This window comes from Spinacia oleracea, chromosome 6 (genome assembly GCF_020520425.1).
Source record: "Spinacia oleracea cultivar Varoflay chromosome 6, BTI_SOV_V1, whole genome shotgun sequence".
Classification (NCBI taxonomy): Eukaryota; Viridiplantae; Streptophyta; class Magnoliopsida; order Caryophyllales; family Amaranthaceae; genus Spinacia; species Spinacia oleracea.
Window position 1 is genome coordinate 143313861 of NC_079492.1, and position 24891 is coordinate 143338751.

The 24891-nt window shown below is 36.5% G+C and overlaps 1 protein-coding gene across 2 annotated transcripts; it reads left to right on the forward strand.

Annotated features, from left to right (window-relative positions):
* Nucleotides 1-933: 933 nt before the first annotated feature.
* On the forward strand, nt 934-22712 carry LOC110802126 (protein unc-13 homolog). Of its 2 annotated transcripts, none has more exons than XM_022007555.2 (27): nt 934-1393; nt 1486-1550; nt 4785-5055; nt 5317-5383; nt 5515-5665; nt 7334-7501; nt 8067-8159; nt 8302-8499; nt 8588-8689; nt 9382-9600; nt 9733-9807; nt 10293-10379; nt 10451-10636; nt 10740-10898; nt 11315-11407; nt 13638-13709; nt 14139-14256; nt 15461-15633; nt 16384-16468; nt 17286-17426; nt 18272-18378; nt 18534-18611; nt 18690-18785; nt 20816-20911; nt 21018-21201; nt 21872-22077; nt 22262-22712. In XM_022007555.2, exons 1-26 carry the CDS (start codon nt 1186-1188, stop codon nt 22015-22017), a joined length of 3438 nt encoding a protein of 1145 aa, XP_021863247.2. In that variant the 5' UTR covers nt 934-1185; the 3' UTR covers nt 22018-22077; nt 22262-22712. The 2 variants fall into 2 exon arrangements, with proteins under 2 accessions (XP_021863247.2, XP_021863248.1); XM_022007556.2 differs by having other exon boundaries at nt 1318-1393; nt 4841-5055.
* The last annotated feature ends 2179 nt before the right edge of the window (nt 22713-24891 follow it).

Below are 24891 nucleotides of genomic sequence, written 5' to 3' on the forward strand. Positions count from 1 at the left end.
AACTCTTATAATTATATTTTATGTATATATCTTTTTTTCTGTACATTTTCTAAATAATATTGAAATTATGTTTTCTTATATACAAACAAAGTAGACCTGATCAACATGCGGGCCGGGTCGGGGCGAGGACATAAAAATCTATCCATTATGTCGGCCGAGGCGGGGCGGGCCAAGCTTCGGGCCAATTTTGTATGCTCAAAACCCGCTATTCCGGGCCAAAAATAGGGGATTTTTTGGACTAATTTCGGGCCATGCCAAATTTATAAGTAAAATTGTTGTTTTGCGTTGTCCAACGCCCGCAAATTTATTTTTAGAAAATCGGGTCGGGCTCGAGAATCAGGCCGGAATCTTCTGCCCAAAACTTGGTAATTTTCGGACCGGGTCGGGCCGGGCCCATGTTGAACCGCTCTAAAACAAAGTAATTTATAATTCGAGAAAAAAAATGAAAAAAAACAGAAAATGTTAATTTCGAAATTGACATATATTCCGTACAAATTAGAAATAATAATACAACATATTAAATTCAAAAGACTAGAACATAAATTTAAAGGCAAATGAAACAAAATAATACAAAAACCATCAATAATTTAGTTGGGTGAAATAAGATAAATTAAGTTTGATGATGTGGCATGATTTGATTGGAGGAAGAAAAAAGTGAAGTCTTAAGGGAGTCTTGAGTGAGTCTTGGATTTTCAAACTCACTTCAAGACTTGTGGTAGTCTTTTACCACATTATCCTAAGATTTAGGCTTGAGACTCACCTCAAGACTCACTTCAAAACTAGGGATAAACTCACCCTTAGCAACAAACTAGTTCTTTTCTCAAAAGTAGCACCCATTCAAAAAAAAAATCTTAAAGAATTTCTAAAATGCTTTCCCCACTTGAGGATCCTACCAGAGTCAAAAAAGAGAGGCAAAAAAGGAAAGAAACCAAAACACGACCAAACAAAAGTAACAGGCGTTTAAAAGAGAGTTGGGTGATTTTTTCAACAAAAGAAAAAAAAAGGCTGGGTTTTTGTAGGGGGTTGAAGAAAGGAGAAGAAGTCAGGCGTCACTCGTCAAAAGCGTGTCGCACGCCTTACTCAGTAGGCTGAGCTCCACCAAGTCCACGGCTGAGCTGCCATTTTGCACCACCAAGTCCACGGCTGAACTCCTCCTCTTTCTTATTGAAAACTCCAATTATTCTGATGAAAAAAAAAAAATCAGAAATGGAGGAAAATTCATCAATGATGTTGGAACATTACCGCCGTGATCGCCAGAAGCTGCTTGAATTCATAATTTCATCCTCAAATTTAATCAAACAAGTTTGTACTTCTTCTGGGCCTACTCTTTCTCTCTCTGACATCAACCTCGACACTCTCAGTGCTGACTATGTCATCAATTGCATCAACTCCGGTGAGACATTTTGCTCAATTTTTTTTTCTAAGTTTAATTTTTGATTTTTGATTTAATTTTGTTGATTTTTTCCGTTAATTAAAATTTGGCAGGTGGTGTTTTTGACGTTGCTGAAGCGACGGATACTTATTATCATGAATTATCATACCCTACCATGGTAAAAGATTAATACTACTTTGATGTTTTTTGCATTTGAATAATATTTGAAAACAGAAAACATGCACATTGATGTTATGATTTTGATTTGTGATAGTGATAATTTGGTCGTTTAATGCCGTAGTTTTCTTGGTACTTTTTGTCGGGCTCCCTATTCCACTTATTTTGTCCTGATATTTGTGCGTGAAAGTATATGAATTTTTTTTTCCTGAAATTTATTGAACCTATTTTGTCTGAAATAAGTCAATATAAACCAAATAGAACAAAGCCTTAATTTTGATTGATTTAGCTGTAATTAAACTTGTTAGATTTTCATTGTTTGTATTCCCTAGGTTTGGTTAGACACCAATACAAATGTAGAAGGGGATTGGCATTTTCAGGAGGCGTATTGTTTGTGGCGCACTTGTTAGTTGTTACCCATCTGGTTGGCACTTTGGGAGTCCCTTGCTATCTAAAACACAGTAAATAGAACTATAGAAGGGTGGTTATGAAGTATGAACAATTGAACACTTGCACCCCACAACTATGGTTTCTGTATGATTCGGGGATGTGTTCTTTTTGACGGCTTTATGCAATTCGAATTCTTTCAACTGATGTCCTTCCTTCGGTTGATATTTGATGTATCTCCTCTTAAGCGAAGAATGTATCAAGCCATTGCATCACCAATTATTTTTGCAAGTTATTCACTCTTAGCAGCCTGATCACGTTTGACTCATCACAATCTTATGTGTCAATTATATACCATCATTTTGATCATGTACTTACACAAATTGTTCCTAGGTCACACATTGTTCCACCGCTGATCATTGACATAGGATAGCATATAGGGCTCAACGATGGAAAGCATTGGATAAAAGTATAAAACTTAAGAACCTCCATTGATTTTAGTGGTCAGTCGAAGTTATAGAAACTTCTGGTGTTCCCTCCAAACTTTGTTGCTAGGTTTTTTTGAAGAGAACACTGGGAAAAGTGATTGTGAATTGTACTTGTTTCCATAAGTTTCCTTCTTCAAACTAGTTGGATGTTTATTACATCCAAGTTTGAATTTCTTCGATTGACAAATTGTTACGCTCCAGTGCATCAATTTAGCAACATCTGATATCTTGAGGGCTAGTAGTCAAGCAAATGAATCTGGTTTATTGGATGATTGAGTCTTAGCTTTAGTAACATTACTCCTTGCATTCCCCATTATACTTCATGCTTCTCCTGAACATAAGTTTTTAGGAGAGACGTTGTAGTGAAGTTCTGTTGATTAAGGTGAATAAAAAAAATGAGGCAGTGGGATTTCTTACGGTCTCGGGCAGGGGAGGTTTGAAAGATCATCTTATAAATTGGGTTTTAGTATGTCGTAGGAAACTAGAGGGAGGTTTTGGGTTTGGAAGCGTGATTTCAAAAAATCATCTTGAATATCGTTCTCTTTGTACGGACTACGGTGTAATCAAAAGCAAGTGCAACTTGTGTTTAAAATGGGTTTGGTCTCAATATGTTGTTCAAGTGACTCACCGTTGTCCATGGAAATTTATTTCCCAAGTGTTCCGCCAAATCCAGGCTCAAGATAGGATGGTAAGCGAATCGGTTTTTTGGAAGATGTTTGGAGGCGAGTAACCTTTTTGTGGCCGTTTTCCTTGCCTTTTCAACCAATCTACTCTCCGTAATGCTCCAGTCTCGAGTTTTAATGATCCCAATGCGTGGGACTTACCCTTGAGGTGACCACCCAATGACCAAGAGATTGAGGAGCTCATTTGTATGTATAGCCTTTTGGATATTCATTTAAAGGATGTTGAATCGTGGATGATTCAAGAGTATGGTTAAACATTATTCTAGGTCTCTAGGGATTTTTCATGTAAATATGTTCTAATTCTTTGGGGTGTTTCCCTAGGTATCCCCATTTTTCGTTGGCGATTTTCTTTTGGAAGTCAAAGGTCCCCCTTAAGGTGAGAGCTTTTTTGTGGACGTTGGCCCTGGAAAGGCTCAACACGAATGATTTACTCCAAAAAGGGCGCCAAAGAATGATTATATCACCTGATATTTGGTTGCTTTGTCGGGCAAATAATGAGTCGTGCTCACATGTCTTCCTTCATTGTGATATGGTATTATGGGCTCCTCTATCTCTTGGTTGGTTTTGGTTTGGAGGATATATATTTTGAATTGAATTCATTTTCTACAGAAGGTATAGTTAATGCAAATAAGGTTTTGCATTTCATTTCCGTTTGTTTGGTTACTTGATAGATAAACTAGAGAGGAGAAGAAGGTGGGAAATGGAGGAGGAAAGTACGGGAATATGGGAGGAAAATGTGACATTTCTTCCTTAAAAATGAAAATCTTTTGCACCCCATGGGAAAACTACTTTTCAACCCAAGATATTTTTTTTCAGCCGTCAAAAAGCTTAACTAGGGAAAGTGGACAAGTTGGAAAAAGAATTTCCTTCCAACAAAACACAAACTATATTCCTGAGTTTCTTGGTATCACTAAGATATTTAGAATTTTGTTTTAGGCAACTACCAATCTACCAATCTACTCTGCACTGGACTAAGAACCTTCTTTTTCACTTTTCTCACCAGCAGTCCAGCACCCATCTCCAAACCTGCAACTTCTTGGAACCTGATGTCTTTTCTGGTTTTTTCCTAACCAACTTTTCCTCGTATATGTACAAGGTTATTTGCAGGGATCAATAGAGCCAAAGAACTAATAGATGAGAGCCACCCTCACCAAGACCAGGAGCTTATGGATAGAGAACAAACTATCACCTTCTTCCCTTTCAGCTTATCGTTGCTGCCCCCCTTTTAATTCCTTGTTCTTATTCTTTGTATATTCGATGCAGTAACTAGTGCCTTTCGTGATTCTGAATTCTAATGCAATAAATCAAGCTGTAATCTACTTTTGATGAGGGTGTATGAACGATCTATTGTTCTTCTACAATAATTCTAAGTTCTGATAAATATAAAGGAACAGTTTGTGGCATACTGATGAAGTGAAGATAAGTACTCACTACTCAGAATTGGTTGTCATGAGAGACCTTAATTTCTTATTCAAGTAGGGACGGATTTTTTTTTTTTTTTTTTTTTGACTCTTGGTTCTTTTTAAAGTGTCCCACAAATATATTCTTGTTATGCTCTATTATGTTTTCTTTCATTCAGGCGAAGCTTCAAAACTAGTGCTTTCACTTTTTATTTTTCTGTCAAAACTCATTAATGCGTATTTGATAGATATCTATGTTAAATATATTCCCATGCAGATCCATTCTAAATTGGGGAGTTCTTTTTTCACCCTCTCACAATCTGAACTGTCCAGATCACCTCCTAAACGTCGCCCTCCTTCAGCTGTTCCAAGTGAGAAAACTAGTGTTGCACCTCAATCATCAATCCAAGCAGAGCAGATTTCAAATCACAAGATTGCTTTAAGAAAAGATGAAGAGGTGTTCAAGATTGGAAACGTAATGACTAGACCCTCAAAGTCTGCTGAGAGTGGAGTTGTTGCTCCTTTAGGATTACCGCACTTACAAACAGGTGTGGTGCTGTCATAATTTTATTCCCCCCCCCCCCCCCCCCCCCTTCCCTATATTAGGTTTCAAGTTTGCGAAAATATAACTCAGTAAAGAACACTGTTTGAATCTACTATACTTCATATTTGGTTTGATGATGTACCAAATAATCTGATTCTTCATTCAGAATTTCAGTTCCTACCTGTTTTTTGATTTTAAAAATTTTGCACAATTCATGGACTTCTGCCTTTTAGACAACTCATATATAGCTCTAGGGTTTCTGAAGGATTGTCCGAGGACGATTTGCGGGAGTCAGCTTATGGAGTACTGGTTGCATCCCTAGTCTTCTCCAGGTATACAATTTCCCCTCACTTTCTATGGAAACTTGTATTTCTTTCATCTACAACAGAACTGGCCTTTTCCTGTGCAATGCTTTGCCTTGGTTTATTAAGATTGGCACATTCACCCTTTTCCCATGCTTTAGGATTGAAGTTTTATGCGAACAAGATCGAAAGAAGGAAAAGTCTTCTAAACTTCTAGCTGGTTTGAAAGGGAAAAAGAATAGAGACATTTTGCCAGCGCGTTCTCAAGATAGAAATTTGGAACTACTTAACACCATACGCACTCAAATGGAGGCAAGCCGCATCACATCTTTATATTTGTTATATTATGCTTTGTGACTTGCGCTTAAATCGTAAATTTATGAAGTTTCATCTATTGCTTCACTTTTCTCATGTATCATGCTTACTAAAATCACATATGGAGTATATAATTGAGTATTTGAATAACAAATGGAGTACAGTATTTAAATTGAACATCCACAATTTCATTTATAAAGACTAAAAGGGAGGGAAGTAAGCTGTTCTTGGAAGCTTTCTTTTAAAACTTTGTAGCTGTTTTGCTCTGCAATCTAAGTACGTCTAGGTTTTAAACAAACAGTTTTTCAAATCATATAAGTAAATTGTCTTGAGACCAATTTGCTGAAAAGTGAAACTCCCTCCGTTCCACAGAAAATTGGGAGAGAGAGAGAGTGCGGAGTGGATCTTTGTTTTGATTGGAGAGAGAGTGTCACTCGCCACCCTTTTCTTAATCTTTGACTTTCATATCTTGCAGGATCTAGTTAGCAGTTCTTGATCTTCATTCTTAAATCTCAGAGTGGGGTTTTGACAGCAAGGGAATGGTTCCTTGAGAGTAAGGGATGAGGTTTTCAACGATACAAAATCTATCGAAGAATAGGGAAATTGGTGGTGGAGGTAAACTAGTCGTTTGGTGGTTCATGGTGGTGGATATGGGCTGGGGGAGGGGGGAGGAAGAAAGTTATAATATGGGATAAACTTTCCGTTTGGAGTTGGTTTACTAGGGGGAGAGAGAGGGTTTGGAGTGGGTGTGTCTTGGGTAGGTGAAATTGATCATGGGGTGTGGTCGATTTAATTGTACGAGGTCGGTCCGTTTGCTAGATAATGGGGTAAAATGTCCTCAAAAGAGGAAAAAAAGTAGAAGTGGTTTGAACAAAAAAGAACAGGCGAAGATAGAAATTCGTAGAACATAAAAGAACATGGGGAATAGTTGCTTTGGAAAGAATTGATAAATATCAATTTCCCCCCAAAATGTGCTACTTCATTTTTTAAAATTTGGTTATCAACAAATTTCCATTTATTTATTGTGAATAAACTCAGTAATTTATTTCAGTATCCATGTATTAGAAAAATACTGCTCTTACTATAGATGATTTTTTTTATGTGATTTATTTCAATCTATTTTGATGTTTCCGTGTCAAAATTGTATGATAGTTAGCCGAGTAAAATAGTAATTGGTGATAACGGAGTCATGTTATTTTGCGATTATTGTATCAAATAAGAGCTTTAACAAATTTATAATCTTTGAGAGTGTACTCTATTTTTTATAACGGAGTCATGTACTCTATTTTTTTTAATTTTGTAATTTGTGTATTTGCCAAATGGATGAATCATGCTCCATCTTCACATAACTTGTAAGCTTTACGGCATTGATGGGTAGGCTATTGGGTAGTAACGTTTCCAGCCCTTGGAGGCTTGGAGCTGTTGCTTCCTTATATAACCCCCACCGCCGTGTATTATTTACTATCAAAGTATCAAGGTGACACAATCCTATGGATAGACTTTGATGTGCTCTCATATGTGACTGTTCAAAATGTTGTTTATTCAATTCTCCCGCATAACTTGTTGCACTCTGTACAAATTTGGGTGATCATCAATCAGCACATTGAAAAATATTTAAATCCTTTCCCAGTTATCCATTTCTCTGATTGATGAAAGTTTTAATAGGTTTCAGAAGCGATGGATTTATGCATGAGGCAGAGTTTGACACGTTGCGCTTCAAGGACATCATGTTCACAGATTGATTATCTGCAACTTGTACTTGGCCTTATTAAAAGCACTTCAAGATCAAGTTTTCCGAATGAAAAGTCTTATGTTAAGTGGAAAAATAGACAGGTATACCCTAGTTTTTAAGATTTATGTTGAGTCAGTTTGGTGGCATTCCGTTTGCAAATCATTATACGTTGCTCGAAACATGAAATAATTCTCGAGCCTGAGAATTGAGAACCATGCTTTGAGAAAGTAATCCTATCTAGTTTTGTTAGGGATTCATTGGGCTGAACCATTTACTGATTTGGTCATTACAAATACAGCATATGAAGCTTGGAGTTGAAAGTGGCATAAAGTTTGTGGCGAGTTGCTCTTTTACTGTTAAGTGGGCAACTCAATTCAGGAAAGATAGCATAAATATACTATTCACGTAATTATATTTGTTATCCCCGAGTAGAATGGATCCTAATAAAAACACAAGTGAGTGTGAGAAATTTGTCATCTCGAAGGGATTGTGCTACAAGAATTTTGAAGGACATGGATGGGGACCCTTTAAGCTGTAAGCTTCACCCAAGGATCCTGTCTGGCTGACATTTTCAACTGATACAATAAAAAATTTAGAATACTTGATATGCTATGTATTTTGGCTTTGCTCAGGCTTGCAACTTTCTAAGCAACTCTTTTGTCACAGGCAAATATCTTGGAAGAACTCTGCTGCCTTGGTCATTTGACGGAGGAATATGCTACCATCAAACATGCTATTGGAAAGATAAGAAATGCAAGGGTATGGACTTTGATCAATTAGCTAGTATTTTTTGGTTGATTTCAGGCTTTCAGCATTTTTTCATATCAAAATGGTCAAGTGCATATTCCTTTGATGCCGGCTGATGTTTTCCATGCACTTACTTTGTGTTATTTTGTTTCAGGAATGGGATCTGATGTCTCCCAGTGAACGAACTGAAGTTCTACATTGTATCAGAGATTCTGCTTCAAAAATCCCCCATATGCCAGAAGTTGGAGATGAAAGATGCGACTACCCCATTGGTTACCACTTGAAAGTTCGGCTATATGAGAATCTGTTATCTTCAGTGTTTGACATTCTTGAAGAAGGACAAATATTAGCGGTATCTTTTATTGCTCATGTTTTAGATTCTTGCCTTTTTCATTTGAACCTGATATTAATGTGAGCTGACTTGTGATATACCTATATAGGAGGCGAATGAAATTCTGATGCTCGTCAAGATGACCTGGTCTATTCTTGGGATCACTCAGATTATTCATGATGCATTGTATAGTTGGGTTCTCTTCAAACAGGTATTCAACAATCAATGTTGCTTTGAACTTTGATTGAGTTTGATGTATTATAGGCTGTCTCAGACTCCCAGAGTTGTCAATGCTTAGTCATTAGACTCATAACTGCTTCTTGTAGTCTATCCATTTGTTTCTATTGCTCAATTCGCTTAAATTACGGAGTAGAAAATAACAGATTCTGGAATAGGAAGGAGAGTAGGGGCGGGGAGGAAGTGGTACCGTGGGATCTTGGAGAAATATTAAAGAGGAACCAAAGAATATGTAGCAAACCAAATTATTGAATAGTATAAAAATAACAAACAAAATATGACCAGCAAATTTGATGATGCATACATATCACACATACTAGTCTAACTTGGGTGGCCCTTATTGGAACTTATCTGAAGTTATTTGTTTTGAACTGATCTAATTAAGGTGAAAAGAGCAATGCCTGAGGCTAGTTGCTGTCCCATCTATTCTTGTAAGACCAATATAGGTTGTTTAACACTTTTGTACTTATAATCTATGTATCTATATGTCTGCTTGAGTATGTTCTGGAGCTGGCAGATTTTTCTTATACTTCCTTGTAAGAACTATATTGAACAATGCTTAAACAACCAAAACATGGATTGAGAGAAGTTTTCAATCCGCCTTTTCAGAACTTCTCTTGAGCTTATTTTTACATTGCTCTTTCTGAATCTTTTTTTCTTATGAAGTTTGTTCAAACAGAAAGGGAAGATCTGCTAGAGTACACCACTATCCAAATGAAGAATATTCTAGCTGATGAATCTCTTTATGAAGGAGGGGAGGGTTTGTTGTGTACGATCGAGTGGCGAGAAACTGTAGTTCGACTAAACTTGGTTCCAGCTGTATTGCTCTCCATGCATATTTGGTGCAATGGAAAACTACAAGATTATCATAGGCATTTTAGTCAGGTTATTTCTTGGGTATTAATGTAGTTCTAGTGTCATTATGGTCTCATATTAGTTTTTTTTGTGTTATTATACATCAATTGATTCCCATTTCCTTTTCAAACCCTTTGCCCTGAGAATGAGCTAACTTTCCAGAAACCATCCAAGTTTAAGAGGATACTGACCTTTGCAATGGCGACTGCAGTTCTTGATCTAAATGAATTTGGCGAGGTTAGTTGTCAGTCACTTGTTGTATTCATATAAGTACTTTATATATTCCATTGGCTCCTCGAGGTTTGCAATTTTGCTTTATCTTATTGGAAGTGTTGTGTTCTAGTGTTTGTTGCTTAAACTTAGAAAATGTTGCTTCACTCAGAAGTTGCCTTGTGACATGATGTTGTTGTTCTCTGTTTGAAACTTTAAACATCATTGAAATTTTATCACTGCTGCGTTAAGAGAGTCGATCCTTTCTGAGCTGGCTGACAATAGATTTGGTGCTAAGAAATCTCTCGTTTTCTTGCGCAACTCATTTACGATTCTTAGTGTGAGACAAAAATCAAGTTCTATTCCTAGAAATTTGTTTATAATCGCATTTATCCATGGTCTTTAGCTCACCGGGCTCTTAGTTGATTACTTAATGTCGCTTCGATAAGCGCTTTTTAATCTCATGTGTACTGTCGTCATTTTTATTTCTTCATCTCCATTTCATTATGCAGTTGACTAAAGCTGACAGCTCCACTAAAGATGCTTCAAGAAGGTTAAAGATGTTTGTTGAGAGCTCTGCTCAAGCAGCATACATGCTAGTGAGTCCGAATTGTTTTATTTGTTTTGTGTTGTTCATGAGTTAAACATGAAATACTATCTCTCTATGTAGGTGCTTGATGGTTTGGATCTAAAATCAAATCCAGGGAGGGTACATCCACTGACCTTACTTGCAAATGCCGTAAAATTGATTGCTGACGCAGAATTGACTGTATTCTGTCCTGTATTACATATATGGTGTCCTGAAGCTGGGATGATTTCATCCACAGTATTGTATCAACTCTTTCGGGAAAGACTGGTATTCAATGTCATTATACTTGATGGCTATTCATTTATTATTTCCCTTTTCGTTTTATTGCATGTAATCTGACAGGGTTCTCTAACCCTTCCTCAATGAGTAGGGACCATTTATTCAGGGCATATCGTGTCTCTCTCAAGATGTCAAGTTGGTTCTTGCTGCTGCTCATATGCTTGACCGCCAGCTCACTCAACTCTATTCTTTCAGCTATCATGGGAATAGCTCACATCAGCTTTTCAAAGTTGATTTGGACCATTATCAGGTGAGGGTTTTCATGTAGTCTTTTGTTACAGGAATGCCGTAGATTTCTGTTTTGATGCATTCAGAGGCTCTGGTGACCCATTCCCTTTCCTTCTCAACCAGTAATTCAAATCATCTTGAATTTCTCCAAGACTAAGTGCCTTTTTTGGCTTTATCTTAACCAAAAGAGTTGTCTTATTTCTGATTGGACTATTGGATCTCGCTGGCTAAATGCATTTCCATAACTGCAAGAAAGTGCTTTTGTATCCCGTGTGTTCCTGGTTGACTGTTAACATTGTCACTGTTCAAACTTCAAAATGATGCCAATTTCATGTACATCTGCAAAACTGAAAGAGATAGGCTAATAAGAATTAATCAGGATTTGTTCTTCATGTTAGTATTTGCTTAAGGTAACACAAGGAGACTTTGATTTGGCAGATTGGAGATGTCTCTGCTTCACTTATTCTTGATTGGTCAATATCTCAACATGCATATATACTGGACTGGATTGGCCGTGCTTTTGATCTCGAGGTTAGTGTTCTAACCTACTTTTGTAGAACCAATGGGATGCTATTTCAATGGGAAGCAATGCAGTTAATGCATCTACTGTTTTTCTTCTACTACCCTTGCTTTTATTTGTTAATGTGTTCTTTGTGAATCCTTAAGCAGCAACCTCACTACTGTATTACCTAATCTGGACCTCAATGATCTTTGCCAAAGTTGGGTGATTGAATTGTTGTATCAATGCCAAGTCTACAAGTCGATGATAGTAGTATTATGATTAGAGATAGGGAAGAAAAAAGAACATAAGTATAGATATGTCACCTTATTGCTGAATATATCATGTTTCCTTTGTTACTACGAGTCTACGACCTTGTAAAACGATACAGGGAAGGAATTCCATCTGAAGTATCTATAAACCATCCCATCTTCTGACCGGTGTGATTTGGTTTATGGTTGTTACATGAGCCACATCTATTTAAGTGCAAGAATAAGGATGTCAATGAGCCGATACGCTCGCAAACAACTCGTGAACAAGCTCGGTCAAAGCTCGTTCATTAGTGAATAAACAAGCTTGAACAAAAAATTAAGCTCGTTTAATAAATGCTACTAGCTCGAACAACCTAGTGTTCGGCTCGTTTAGGCTCGCGAACAACTCGTTCATGTTCGTTTCTAAGCTCGTTCGTGTTCGTTTATATTAAATTTCTAAAAAAATAGACGGAGTATTTATAAATGTAATAAAATATTAACAAACAATATATTAATGATATTATTTATATAATTGTGCTAAAATTAAGGGTGAGAAATCAACTATATACTAGTGTACTACGAAAACTACCAAAATCATATATGTTTACTAGTCTTATTTCTTCAATCAAGGATATATTAATATTCTTAAAGGTCAAACCCCTTAATTTTATGTTTTTATGTTTTATAATTTTTTAAAATAATATTTCTTTTATTAATATCAGTCCCAGCCCTTGGGCAGGGCATAAGGGGCAATCACCCTGGGCCCAAGGGAAAAGGGTCTACATTCACGCAAATACCAACAAGCAAAAATAAGTAAAATTTCTATGAGGATAATAACAAAGCTGAGGCGCGGCTCAGTGGTTTGGTCATAGGTTTTACACACTGCAAGTATTAGGATGATCGCGGGTGCGATTCCCGACCCCCACACCATCCTTTTCATTAATTTTTATTTCATTTTTAGCTTTTGTCATTTCTCATTTAGTTATGTTGCCAATACCTACCATTTTTATTACTCCATAAGTCAATTTGTATCACACATAACATCAAAAAAAGTAAGCCATTTTCATATACAACTCTTACAATCCTAATATATATAATCAAATTAATTTAACGTATAGGTCGACAATTTGCCTACACTCGCTAAAACTTTAATTTTGTACATGTAATCCGCTAATACGAACATAATTATATTTTTTAATACATTTCTTACATCCAACTTTGCGATCCGTATATGTCTTGTGTTAACTTGTTATAGACTTGTTGTTTTTCTGGTGTTAGTTTGATAATTACTGTTTGAGATATATTGTAATTCATGTTCGATAGTACAAGATCAAAGGTTTTCAAGCCTTATACTACGTAAGTTTTTAATAGAGTTCAAAAATGAAAAAGAAAAAAAGTGCTTGAGAGTAATATTAGATCACATACCTTTCAATAAAAGGCACACAATGTCTACAAGCAATTTTTATTGTAAAAATTTAAATATATAGGCCCCAAATTATTTTTTCGCCCATAGGCCACCAAAAAGTCAGGACCGGCCCTGATTAATATGATCGTTTAAATTCGATCTTGCTTGTTTGCTATGTTACTCGGACTCTTCGTTTTACCTCAAGTACCCGTGTCGGATCCTCGACACTTGGACATGGGTATGGACACTCCGACACTTCATTTTGGTCTAAAATCTAGGAAAATTTTCCACAATTTAGCCGTGTCGGACACTTGGACACGTACCCGTATCCGACACTCGTACCCGAGTCTGAGTAACATAGCTTGTTTGCTAATAGCTCGGCTCGAGCTTGAACTTAAACAAGCTACTCGTGATCGAGCTAAGCTTGAACAACGAAAAACTTAAATGAGCCATGCTAAAGCTCGGATCGAGCTTGAGCTCGAAAGTTTCTTATCAAGCCTAGCTCAAACAACCAATTACTCGGCTCGGCTCTGCTTGTTGACATCCCTATGCAAGAACTATTGGTTTGATAGTTCCTAAACTAATCCGATTTATTGGTTAATGCAGGAATGGGAACCATTGTCATCTCTACAGAAACATGCCGTATCTGTTGTTGAGGTATTTAGGATGATTGAGGAGGTAAGTGATTTGTTGGAATCATTTTTAAATTCAATTTTTTTTGTAAAACTTATATGATAACATTGATAAGCTTCATAACGAATCAAGGATAGAAGAGTACCTGGTGAGAATATCGACGAGGGCCTCCATCGATTTTGGGCCACAAATGTCTATTAATTATGTTATCTAGTTTAGAATAGTTCAGTTGTACAATTCACTAGTAAAGAAAAAAAATAAAGAGGTAAAAGTTAAAGTTGTGTATAAAAAAGGGTAAAAGTTAAGCTTGTATTGAAAATCAAAGTGAAAATTAAGAGTTGCATGTGTGCATTTGTGCATGCATCCGTGTTTAATTTCTCGTCTCATTGTCTTTGTATGTGTTTTCTGCTGTTAATTAAATATCTGTTTCTTTTGTTTGGTGTGCTTGGTTTGACTAAATTTTCCCTCCTGCAGACAGTGGATCAATTTTTTGGGTTGAATCTTCCTGTGAACATCACACATTTACAAGCTTTACTTTCACTAATTATCCACAGCTTGGACTCCTATTTGACCAAAATGGTTGGCCAATTAGGTAATACATACATAAGGAAGTGCCTGCTTTCTCTTGCTAATAATATATGATGCATGCATAATGTGTTTCTTCCTTGATTTTGAGCCTTTTTTTTATGATAAATACATGTTGGACCTTTTGTTTTGTTACTTCTGGTCGTAATATGCGATTCTTGGTTGGTGATACACTGTGGTCAGAGAATTCTAATTTTGGTTTACAGAAGCGAGTCTTAATCTTGGATAATATTATTCTTGTTATTGGCATTTCTTGCGAATCCAGAAAGTTCTAATAACAAGCATTTAACAAATAAAAAGCCATGGCAGTGTTCTCGTCCCTTTCTGATGGTTAGGAAGTGTCCGGGGAGAGGGTACACAACATGGCTGGAAAAATTGATGAGTGATGTGCATAGAGTTAGAGAGAGTGGGTGGGTGAGGAGAGAGGTTAACTTGTGGTTGCAGCATAACGCAATTGGTTCTTTCTTGAGTTGTGTGAGCCGCACTTGTATTTATTTGCTGATCTAGTTTTCTGTGCCCAGTTTTTCATCCTTTTTCAATAGGAAAGATCTATTGCTATTTTTTTGGGGGGGAGGGGGGGGGGGGTGGGTAAAGATTTTTCGGTGATTGTAAGACAATCAATTGCTCATGTCATATGTCTTTGAGGGGTTGATATAGATGCATAGTTGAAGTGGGGTTTTCTGAATGAGGTGCTGACTTTGTAGTGAAAGCTATTAAGGTATCGTGTTCTGATTTTGTAACCTTTTGGCGTAGTTGAAATCTACACTTTTCGTTTCAAAACGTATGGCACTCACACCCTTCAAGGCTGAAGGTTGACACTTGACTGTTAATTTCTCTTAATAGCATTAAATGTATTAATGAATATATGATAAACAATGTTATGAAGTAAAGTTCATTACAAATATGAACTGATATAAATATGTAGTATGGTTTGATATTTTTTTAGAGAAATTAGCGGTTAAAGCCCGACCTCTAAAAACACGGACACCTTATGTTTTTAAACATAGGGACTGGGTTCTTGGCATTATATCATCTGTATGGCTTGTGGAACATTAGGATTCATATTGATCACTGTTTTCTCTGTTATACTTTCATTGTTTCGACCTTGTTTATTCTTATCTCATATGTACTGTTTGCTCAGTGGTTTCCATTTTCCTCGTAACAATTTCTTCTCTCTTCCATGATTGAGTTTTTTTGGGTGATAAATGCAGTTGAGAAGAGCCACCTTTATCCACAAGCTCCTTCATTGACGCGGTATGAGGAAACATTGGTTCCTATCCCTAGAAAAAAGATGGTCGAGCTCAAGATCTTGGATGATAATTCTAGCAATGCCCTAAATCAGTTGACCTTATCCAAGCTCTGTATCAGATTGAACACTCTTCAAGTGAGTTTCATCCTACCTCTCCCAAGGATTTGTTTGAATAATATTAGTCCAAGAAATACTAGTTATATTTGGACACAAGAAATTGAAAAGATAAGTGCTTGTGCATCTGTCAATCTGGTATCACTTAATTTGTACTATCATTTGCTGTTGTTTTTTTTTTTAAAAAAAAATCTTTGTTTGATGTTCAACAATGGTTGATCAATTACAACTCGTATGATTTTTCATACTGGATCTCTGGTGAATGTCTAAATCCACTTTTTGTATTTTAATGCTGGTGTTTATATCCAATTCTAACGGGCTGGTTTTATCTTTTTCTCACTTTCTCTTAATATCAACATTCGACTCTCCACCATTGACCGTAGACTGTCCTTGACTTGACTAGAATTTGCAACTCAGGCAAAATTATACACTGTGAATGGGAAAGCATTTGATTGAGTTGTGTCATGTATTTATTCCCTTCTTGTTTCTATTCCAGATAATTACACTGGATATTGGTGAGGATTTCTATGGTTCTGATTTCTATTTCCAAAGCTTTAAAATTACACTTCGGTGTAGTTGTATATCATGTTTAGCTGTTGGATGTTTAGTATTTGAGTTGTTTCTTCACTAATTTTCTAGTGTTTTACTCATTTTCGTTTTTGTTGCTTGGATCCATTGCATCTTACTGCAATTATTACTGCAATTATTCTTTTGCTATCAATTTTTGTGACATATTGGCTTGATCAAGATGTTTTCCATGTCTGTGTGCAGTATATTAAAAGTCAAATTGGTATACTAGAAGATGGCATGAGGAAGTCATGGGGACTTGTCAGACCATCTGTGAAGCGAAGATGGTGTAAGTGCTTGCTCGTGTCTGGTTATGTTCTTCCTTTGACCTAACTTATCGCTTGTAATTATCATTTGTTTCTCTAATACTTTCTGTTCCTGTCTCCTTATTTGTGTTTGTGGGCGGCCAGTTGTTTTCCTCCTTTCTCTTTTGCATAGATGGATCTCCCTTGGAATTACCGTGCCTGGAGAAGAGAGGGGTTCGGGTTGGTTTTACCAATACATCTAAAATTTAGGTTTTGAATTTTGAACAATCGTTTTGTTCCTATAGCTAACTGAATTAACAGTCTTAAAAGGCTGAGTGCACTATCGGTGAATTTTGTGGACTCTCTCTTTTGATGGAGATTGTGCCTTGATCCACTAAACGTTGCCAATCTTTATTATGCTGCTATTACCCTTGAAGAGAGTTCTCCAAGAGAGTAGAGACTATGCTCAGATTAAGTGACGGGAAAAAGAATAAAAATGATTACATCCATATAATAGAGGAGAAGCGGCGAATAAGGTGCACCGCTGCACCTACCCACAGCAGGACCCCTATTACCTCTTATAATAAGTTGATGTTTAAAAAAAATTATTGAGACGAATCTAACAAGACCCCGCACGACTATGTTTTGTCTTAAGTAAAAGGAAGTCAAGGAGCTTGTGTGAATAGTGTCCAAAACCCAATTGTGTCATATAAATAAGAATGGAGGAATTATTAAATTTTCGTAGCTGATGCTACTGTTTTAAGATTAAGATAATTTAACCTAGTCCTATCAGCTTGGGATCTATGCTGGGTGTTTTGATTGCTATTGAACTTTGACCTAATTTCTATGTGTATTCCACAGTTAACATCGTAGAAGAAGAAGCTCCTGAAATCTTAGAGAGAACTATGAGTGAAGAATCAATTGATGAATTATTTGCTACGACGTTTGATGGGATTAGAAATAGTACCACAGATGCTATCGCCAAACATATTGACTTCACAGGTGAGCCATAAAATTTTGGTGAAAAGGGTAATAAAACTGTCACAAAGTGTATGTTGTGGTCCATTGTGCAAGGTTATGGGACTTGAGTCCCACATCGGTCATGTGGGGGTGATGTGTTTCTGTAGGTCTATGAGCTCTCTTGCTCCTGATCTAGCTTTTGAGGAAGGGTCTCTTATGGTCCTGTATCAATGGTATCCGACCCATGGTCCTTTGCTTCCACTTTCACACTAAATAGTCAATAGTTACTTCACTTCCTTAATACCGTCACAACCTGAATAATAGCTATTGCTTCCGTTCCTTATTATCACTTTCTTATCTTATATGATCTATCATTTACAACACCAATGCATTACTACTTTCCATTTCGCATTAGTGCTACATTACTTATTTACTTGACAGTTTTAATTGCAAATGAGAAAAAGTAACTCTTTAACTTTTTGTGCAAAACACCAAAAGTGAAGTATTTTGGATGGAGTATTACTTCTAAAGATGGTTAGTACCCATTTTAAGTGAACTTACCACATGTTGAACTTCTGTAGAAAGAAAAAAGCCCTACTTCAAAACAATAACCTGTGCGTTGGATGTTATTTATACCAGTTCCTTTTTCGTTACACTGTGTTATGTAATCCAAGTGACTAAATTTTGATCATGTAGCAAAAGAGCTATGATAACTTTGCATTATCCCTATTGTTCTGTTTCCCAGAAGGAAGATGAGCACAGTTCTTCCTTGTAGTTGGGAAATGGAAAGCTGGAAACATACCTGTTTAGGATGACGTCAATTTTGACTTATTTACTTGACCGTAAATGTAAAAAAGGTAGTTAAGTCCCACTTATTGGTTATGTAGGAACAAAAGCTGTATTCTGGGACCTAAGAGAGAATTTCCTATATCAATTATATCGTGGTGGTGTTGATAAAGCGCGTATGGACACTGTTCTTCCGAATGTTGATTCTGTAAGTAATTGTGCTAATTTTTGTTCATCTGATGAAAAATTTATACTTCCATTTTCATTTCATATATTGTGTACAGTCCTATTTAGATGGTAAATTTTTGTCAATCAACTTTCTGTTTGTGAGTGATAGTTACAATATGAGATGATCTGATGTAGGTGCTGAACCAAATATGTGGATCAATTGATGACGCCGTCAGAGATCCTTTGGTTTTAAGTATTTTTCATGCATCATTGGTACGTTCTGGAGCCCAATTAGCTCGGGTATTGATTTTCCTTGTTATCCACGTTTCTGACGTTTCCGACTTTATACAGGAAGGTCACCTTTGGGTATTGCTAGATGGAGGGCCTTCACGTGCATTTTCTGATTCAGATATCGCTTTGATGGAGGATGATCTTAGAGCACTCAAGGTATTTGACATCTATTTTTCTGTTACAGTTGAACGGACTTTTTTCTTAGATTTGGTTGGGTGAGGGGGAGCATTGGACGTATTTGATGTCTCTTTCCTGTTGCAGTTGAACAGAATTTTCTCAAACATAGTTCTTTTTTTTTTTGTGTGTGTGTTGGGGCGGGGGGGGGGGGGGGGGGGGGGTGACAGGGATAAAGAATGAGCAAGAACCAGGGTTTTGAATGGAATCTTATAACAAGAAATCTTGTTGAATGGCCTGAGTAAATCAGTGGAAAGAAGTATTGTTTATTACTATATTATTATCTTTTTGGAAAATTTGCGAACAACTACCTTTTAGTTTACATATTTTGCGAACTACCTTTACTTTATTTTTGTAAACAACTACTCAAACTACGTTTTTGTGTTGGAAACACTACCACTTGACGGTTTTCTCTTTTTAAAACTAAGATATCTCTTCCGTTTCTTAATCTTTTTATGATTCAAAGTTCATTCTCCTCCTTTAAGTGTAAAAGTTCGATAGAAACCGTGTTCTTATAAAATTTTGTAAAGGATCAAATGAATTTTAAAATATTTATGAAGGATCAAACGAGTTGTTTTGAAATGACGGTCTCTGTGAAATCCCTATAGAAAGGGGAAAATGAGTTTTGAATCACTTAAAAGTTAAAACGGTTAAGAAATGTAAACGACTTCTTAGTTTCAAATGAGAAAATCGTCAAGTGGTACTGTTTCACACAAAAACATAGTTTTAAGGTAGTTGTTTACAAAAAAATTGCTAGTTCATAAAATTGGCAAACAAAAAGGTAGTTGTTCGCAAATTTTCCTATCTTAACTATTGTCTACGACTACGAAGGTTTTCCTGAATAGCTTCTATGGTTACTCCTGCCTCCTGGTGGTTTTCATGTGTCTTATTGACTTATTCGTAAGCAGATCCACGAATAGAAAATATTGTTACATTACAAAACGAAGCAAATGACTTTTTTTAGTTAAACTCTTTTCTTATTGCAAAACGGGGTTAGAAAAACCTGTAATATACAACCACAATCAACCAACTTCTTCCATACAACAACAATGTTAAGCCCAAGTCATAGAAGGATGTAGTCTGCAACATGGATCAAAATGTCATCTCTGTGTCTCTGTGAGTTGCTCGCATGAATCCTTCTCCTTTACGCACCCTATTCAATATTATAATATGATCTCGGAGATCCATTTGTTCATGTCCCTTTTCACCCTTCCATACAGGGCATCAATGGTTTCCTTGACTTTATATAAAAAGTATAAAAAATTACGAATCCTCCATTTTACGAATCAGTATCTCTTAATTTTGGCATTGGAGATAACAACAATCCCACTTTGGTTCTACTGTAGCTTCATTGCAGATTCCATCATTTCCCGTGTTACCATATCAAATTTACAGAGGTTCAATAAATCAAAACCATAATCAAGCCTTCTAATATGTAAAATCAGAGAGCAGGGTCAATCAGTCATGATTACTCATGAGTGTACTGTTATTTCGTGGGTAAGGGGGTCTAGGGGAAGTAACTGTGAGAGTGTTCCTACTTACTCTTTATCTTGTATTCCCTTTGTGCCGGGAGGGCATGTAGATAGAAGTCAATTTGTTAGAAAGTGGGATGGTAAATGGTAATCCGTCTCTCTGTGTTTCTAACTTTTAAATATGGTATATTGTTGTTAACGCTAGATAAGATGCCAATTCAAGCATATTCATTCAAGAACTAGAAACCTTTCATTTTTTGGCCTATCAAATGTTGGTTATTTCTGAAAGTCAGGAACCTTTGAGAGGCAGCAAGATCTTGAGTTTGAAAAAATTACTATTTTAGCTTCTTGTCATTTTCATTTTCTGAAAGAAATATAGGTGGAGATGCAAAAGAAAATAAATTGTTCATTTGGCTTATAGTTGCTTGGCTTTTTTTTCTTTTGCCTCCGGGGATTAATCTTGTTTGGACTTTTGTCTTCATATTATTTTCAAATATAAATTTAGAGAAGGTAAGAACTTATTTACTTACAATTTTGCAGGACTTCTTTGTGGCTGATGGAGAAGGTCTTCCTCGTTCTACGGTTGAGCGAGAAGCGAAGTTTTCTCATCAAGTATTAAGCTTGTTTTCCCTACAGGTTCGTTGGTTTGATAAGAATTGGAAGCACGGGCTAGTTGAATGGCTATAAGATAATATTTGTACTGAAATTGTTTCTCTCCCTGCCCGTTCATGTTCCTTTGCAGACTAGTCACATTATCCAAATGTTAATGACTGCAAGTGAGCACATCTCACGTAGGGTTCAATCACGTGGTCACAGTCATAGGTCATTGGATGATGCTAATACTTTGATACGGATATTATGTCACAAAATGGACATGGAAGCTTCAAAATTTCTAAAGAAGCAGTACCGGCTCCCACCATCCTCGGGTGATTCTTTCTCTTATACTTATATGAAATAGGATACATAAGTATAATTTTAGAATACTGGTACTTGATAGTCTGCAAAGATAATATGTGATTAGATAATCCGTAGAGTTATTAGGAGAAGCAACAAACTAGTGAAACTACTAATTAAGTGGTGGAATGAGATCTGTTGGGACATTGGTGTCTCACTTTCCAGGAAGCATTCTCTTTACTTGTTGACCAATTTTTGTGTGCAATAGTTATTAGCAATCTCCTGTGTGCTTAGAGCATCATGAAGGAAAAAGGGTTTCTTTTTCTATGCTTTCCTCCTGCCAAAGGGAAATACCCTCTTGTTTACTGGATTTTCCTTGGGTTCTCGATGATCTCATTGGTATTTGCTTTCTATTTGCTACAGTCATATTCTTTAAAAAGAACTTGCAAGTAATAGAACATGTATCATTGGCTTTGTCAACAACAGTCATGGATGTGCAGTAACTCAAAATTTTCAGATCCTCAAATTCTAGGGGTGTTATGCAATTAGGTCTATATCCTGAGTTTTTGTTTTTTGTTTTCATACTATATTGTAACTATTTAGTTTGGCTGTTCTAGATGCCAAATTTTGGATTTGAGAATTTGTGGCAAGATTTTGACAAGAACTACTACGTAGTACGTACTCACTACATACTGTATGCAGAATACGATGAAAATCCAAAGAATGAATCCACGTCAAGTTCAGCCATCATATCAGATCTGCTAAAAAGAAGTGCATCATTTCGGTTCCCAGACACAGGACACAGTAGCATCAAATCATTGAAGAAGAAATTCCAAGAAGCTTGGTGAGAGAAGGCGCTTTTGCTTTGATGCTGAGGGGTCCTTCCATTTCCCATGCAGGCCTTAAAGGTAAACATGGTTTTTGTTGGATTTCTTTTTTGGACAAATTTACTACTCCTAATATTGCATTTCCTTTGTGAGTTTAACAAGCTAGAATTATTTTCATGTTTAAGTAATAATTATGAGGCAAAGTCTCATTTCTTCTTTTTCTTCCCCGAGAATAAAATATGGCATACTGTCTTCTATTTCCTAGGTGGGCGACTGACAACAAAAGAAGCTTTGGTGCAACTTGATCATGTCTTCAACCAAAGGTGTGCAGATAATCCTGCTGGATCAAAAATGGAGGTATTGCGTAGCTTAGCCGCGTCATTGCAAGATGGGGTGGTCAAAAGTCGTCTAGTGTTGCGAAATTTATGTGTATAAATGTTTCAAGGCTGATAAACTTGAAGTAACCAAAAGAAAGAGTTTAGGATTGGCTGGTTGCTTCCACACCACCACCCTTTCACGAGATTGATATGTTAATAGCAACTATTGGCAAAATTGAGCTAATACAAACAAGTGTCCAGGAAATGAACATGAATTGAGTTCTTGGTTTGTCTTTTTTCACGTCATATTTGTTTAATTTAGTCAGGCAAACCATGTTAATTTTACATGAAATTCAAGAATGAGAAATATATGTGGGAAATCCAAAAGGTTTTGTACGATTCTGATTGTTGATCTTGGAATATTACAAGTCTCTTTTCACTTTCCATCCTCCGAATTAGAAAAATACGTGGAAAATCCGAAATGTTTGGTGTCGCTGAAAGAACTAGTATTAATAGGCCAGTATGCAAGAGGCAAATTGCTCAACTACTTACTTTTTGAACGTCGAAAATATTTCAATGAAAGATCGTTTTTCACGGATAACGATTATTTTAAGGGAAAATACAATTTGATACTCATACTAGTTTTTCTTTGTTAGTTCTTATGAGAAAAGTTATAAAGTTCAGAAAATGGTAGTGAAACGGTAAGGAATGGAATTATGATGGGAGCAGAGGAGAGAGAGGTAAGGAAGATGGAGGAAAAATGGAAAATGTGGCTTTTCTAGAGAGTTAATTTCCACTATTAGTTGGATACTTTTTTTTTTTTTAATCCCTTTACGTACCAAATAATGGAAAGTACTTGAAATCATCTATCTATTACTTTATACTAATACAGACACCAGGAATGACACATGTCATTTCCTGGTGTAATTTTTTCCCGCCAAAAGCCTATTTCCTAAAATATATCTAGTTTTTTACAAACTTTTCTATAAGGCGGTCTTACACAAAAGACCACTTTGGTATCATATAAGTTAAGCAATGGAACCAATTAGTTAAGAACTTGAACTAATTAGTTAAACACTGAACCAATTAGTTAAGCGAAGAAATTAATTAGTTAAGCAATTGAATCAATTAATTAAGTAATGTAACCAATTAGCTAAGAAATTGAACCAATTAGTTAAGCAACAAAAGTGGTCTTTCCGGTAAGGCGGTCTTACACAAAAGTTGCCGCTAATTTTTTTATTCATTTAGTTTTTATCAGTTTTTTTAAATGGTTTATGTATGGAAATAAAATATTGGCTTACTAAATATGACATTAATAAATACCACATAATAACTTGCTCAAAATTATATTGAAATATTTATAAAATATTTATTATAAAATATTTATGTGGTACGGGTGGACACATAACACACGCGCACCGGCCCGAGCCGGGCCTGGCTCGGGCCTTGGGCTCTTGGGAATGCGGTTCGCGGGCGTGGGGTGGTTTTGTGGGTCAACCCTATTCTTTTTGGTAACCAGACTGCTTTGGTTAAGTCATTGTTACGGGAATCTGTATTGATTACATAAGCGTTGGATTAATTACCATCATTTATGTCCGTTTTGGCTGCTACAACCTTAATAGGTTTGTCCGTTTTTAACTGTTGCCTTGCCTTAATTCTGATTACTTAATCAGAATTTCGATTCAGTTTCAAACACAGAAAAACACATTCAAACACTCTTCCAGAAATTCGAAACACATTATTCTCTCACACAAAAAACTTCCTTTCGGTTTTTGGGCATATGTTCTGGCTCCATCCGGCTTTGTGAGTGCACACAACGTCGGAATTACGCTAATCCTGGAGGGAGACCGCATTGTATTCTACTGCACCGGGAGGTAGCGTGGAATCGTCTTTTAGGACAGTGGGTGTCCACGGCGCAACCAGGGGCGGAATTAGGGGGGGCTATAAAAGGACATGTCTAGTATAGCTCAAATGGTTATTTTCCTTAAAATTTGGAAGCGCAAGGAGGTTCAAGGTTCGATTCTTAGCTCCCTCAATTTTAAACTTAGTTTTCTGTTCTTCATTTAGTTCATCAAATCAGATAAGTTTGTTCTAATTTTTGATTTAATCGCAACACGATTGACAACAGGAGAAGTTTTGAACTGGATCAAAGACCGGAGGTATTGTGTAGCTTAGCCGTGTCATTGCGAGATGAGGTGGTCAAAAGTCGTCTAGTCTTGCGAAATTCGTTGATGCGGACTATGTGTATAACGTTATAAGGCTGATAAACTTGAAATAACCAAAAGAAAGAGTTTAGGATTGGCTGGTTGCTTCCACACCACCACCCTTTCACCAGAGTGATATGGTACTAATAACAACTATTGGCAAATATGAGCTAATAATAGGGGCTTACTAAACCCCGCCCCATAAATACTCACCCGCCCTATTAAATGTCACAACTATCCCTCCTTATATTTACCTCTTCATTTTTTTACCATTCACCTTACTTTCACTCACCATCTACCTCCAACCATACAACTCACCTTCAACCTTACAACCCAACTTCAACCTTACATTATTCCGGCAACCACCACTCCGG

What these genes read in the sequence shown, in the direction of transcription:
- LOC110802126 (XM_022007555.2), top strand. Translation starts at nt 1,186, where the DNA reads ATGAAAAAAAAAAAATCAGAAATGGAGGAAAATTCATCAATGATGTTG. An exon ending in AATTATCATACCCTACCATG is followed by an intron (nt 1,551 to 4,784) that starts GTAAAAGATTAA and finishes ATTCCCATGCAG; the next exon opens with ATCCATTCTAAATTGGGGAG. An exon ending in ATCTGTGAAGCGAAGATGGT is followed by an intron (nt 16,469 to 17,285) that starts GTAAGTGCTTGC and finishes TGTATTCCACAG; the next exon opens with TTAACATCGTAGAAGAAGAA.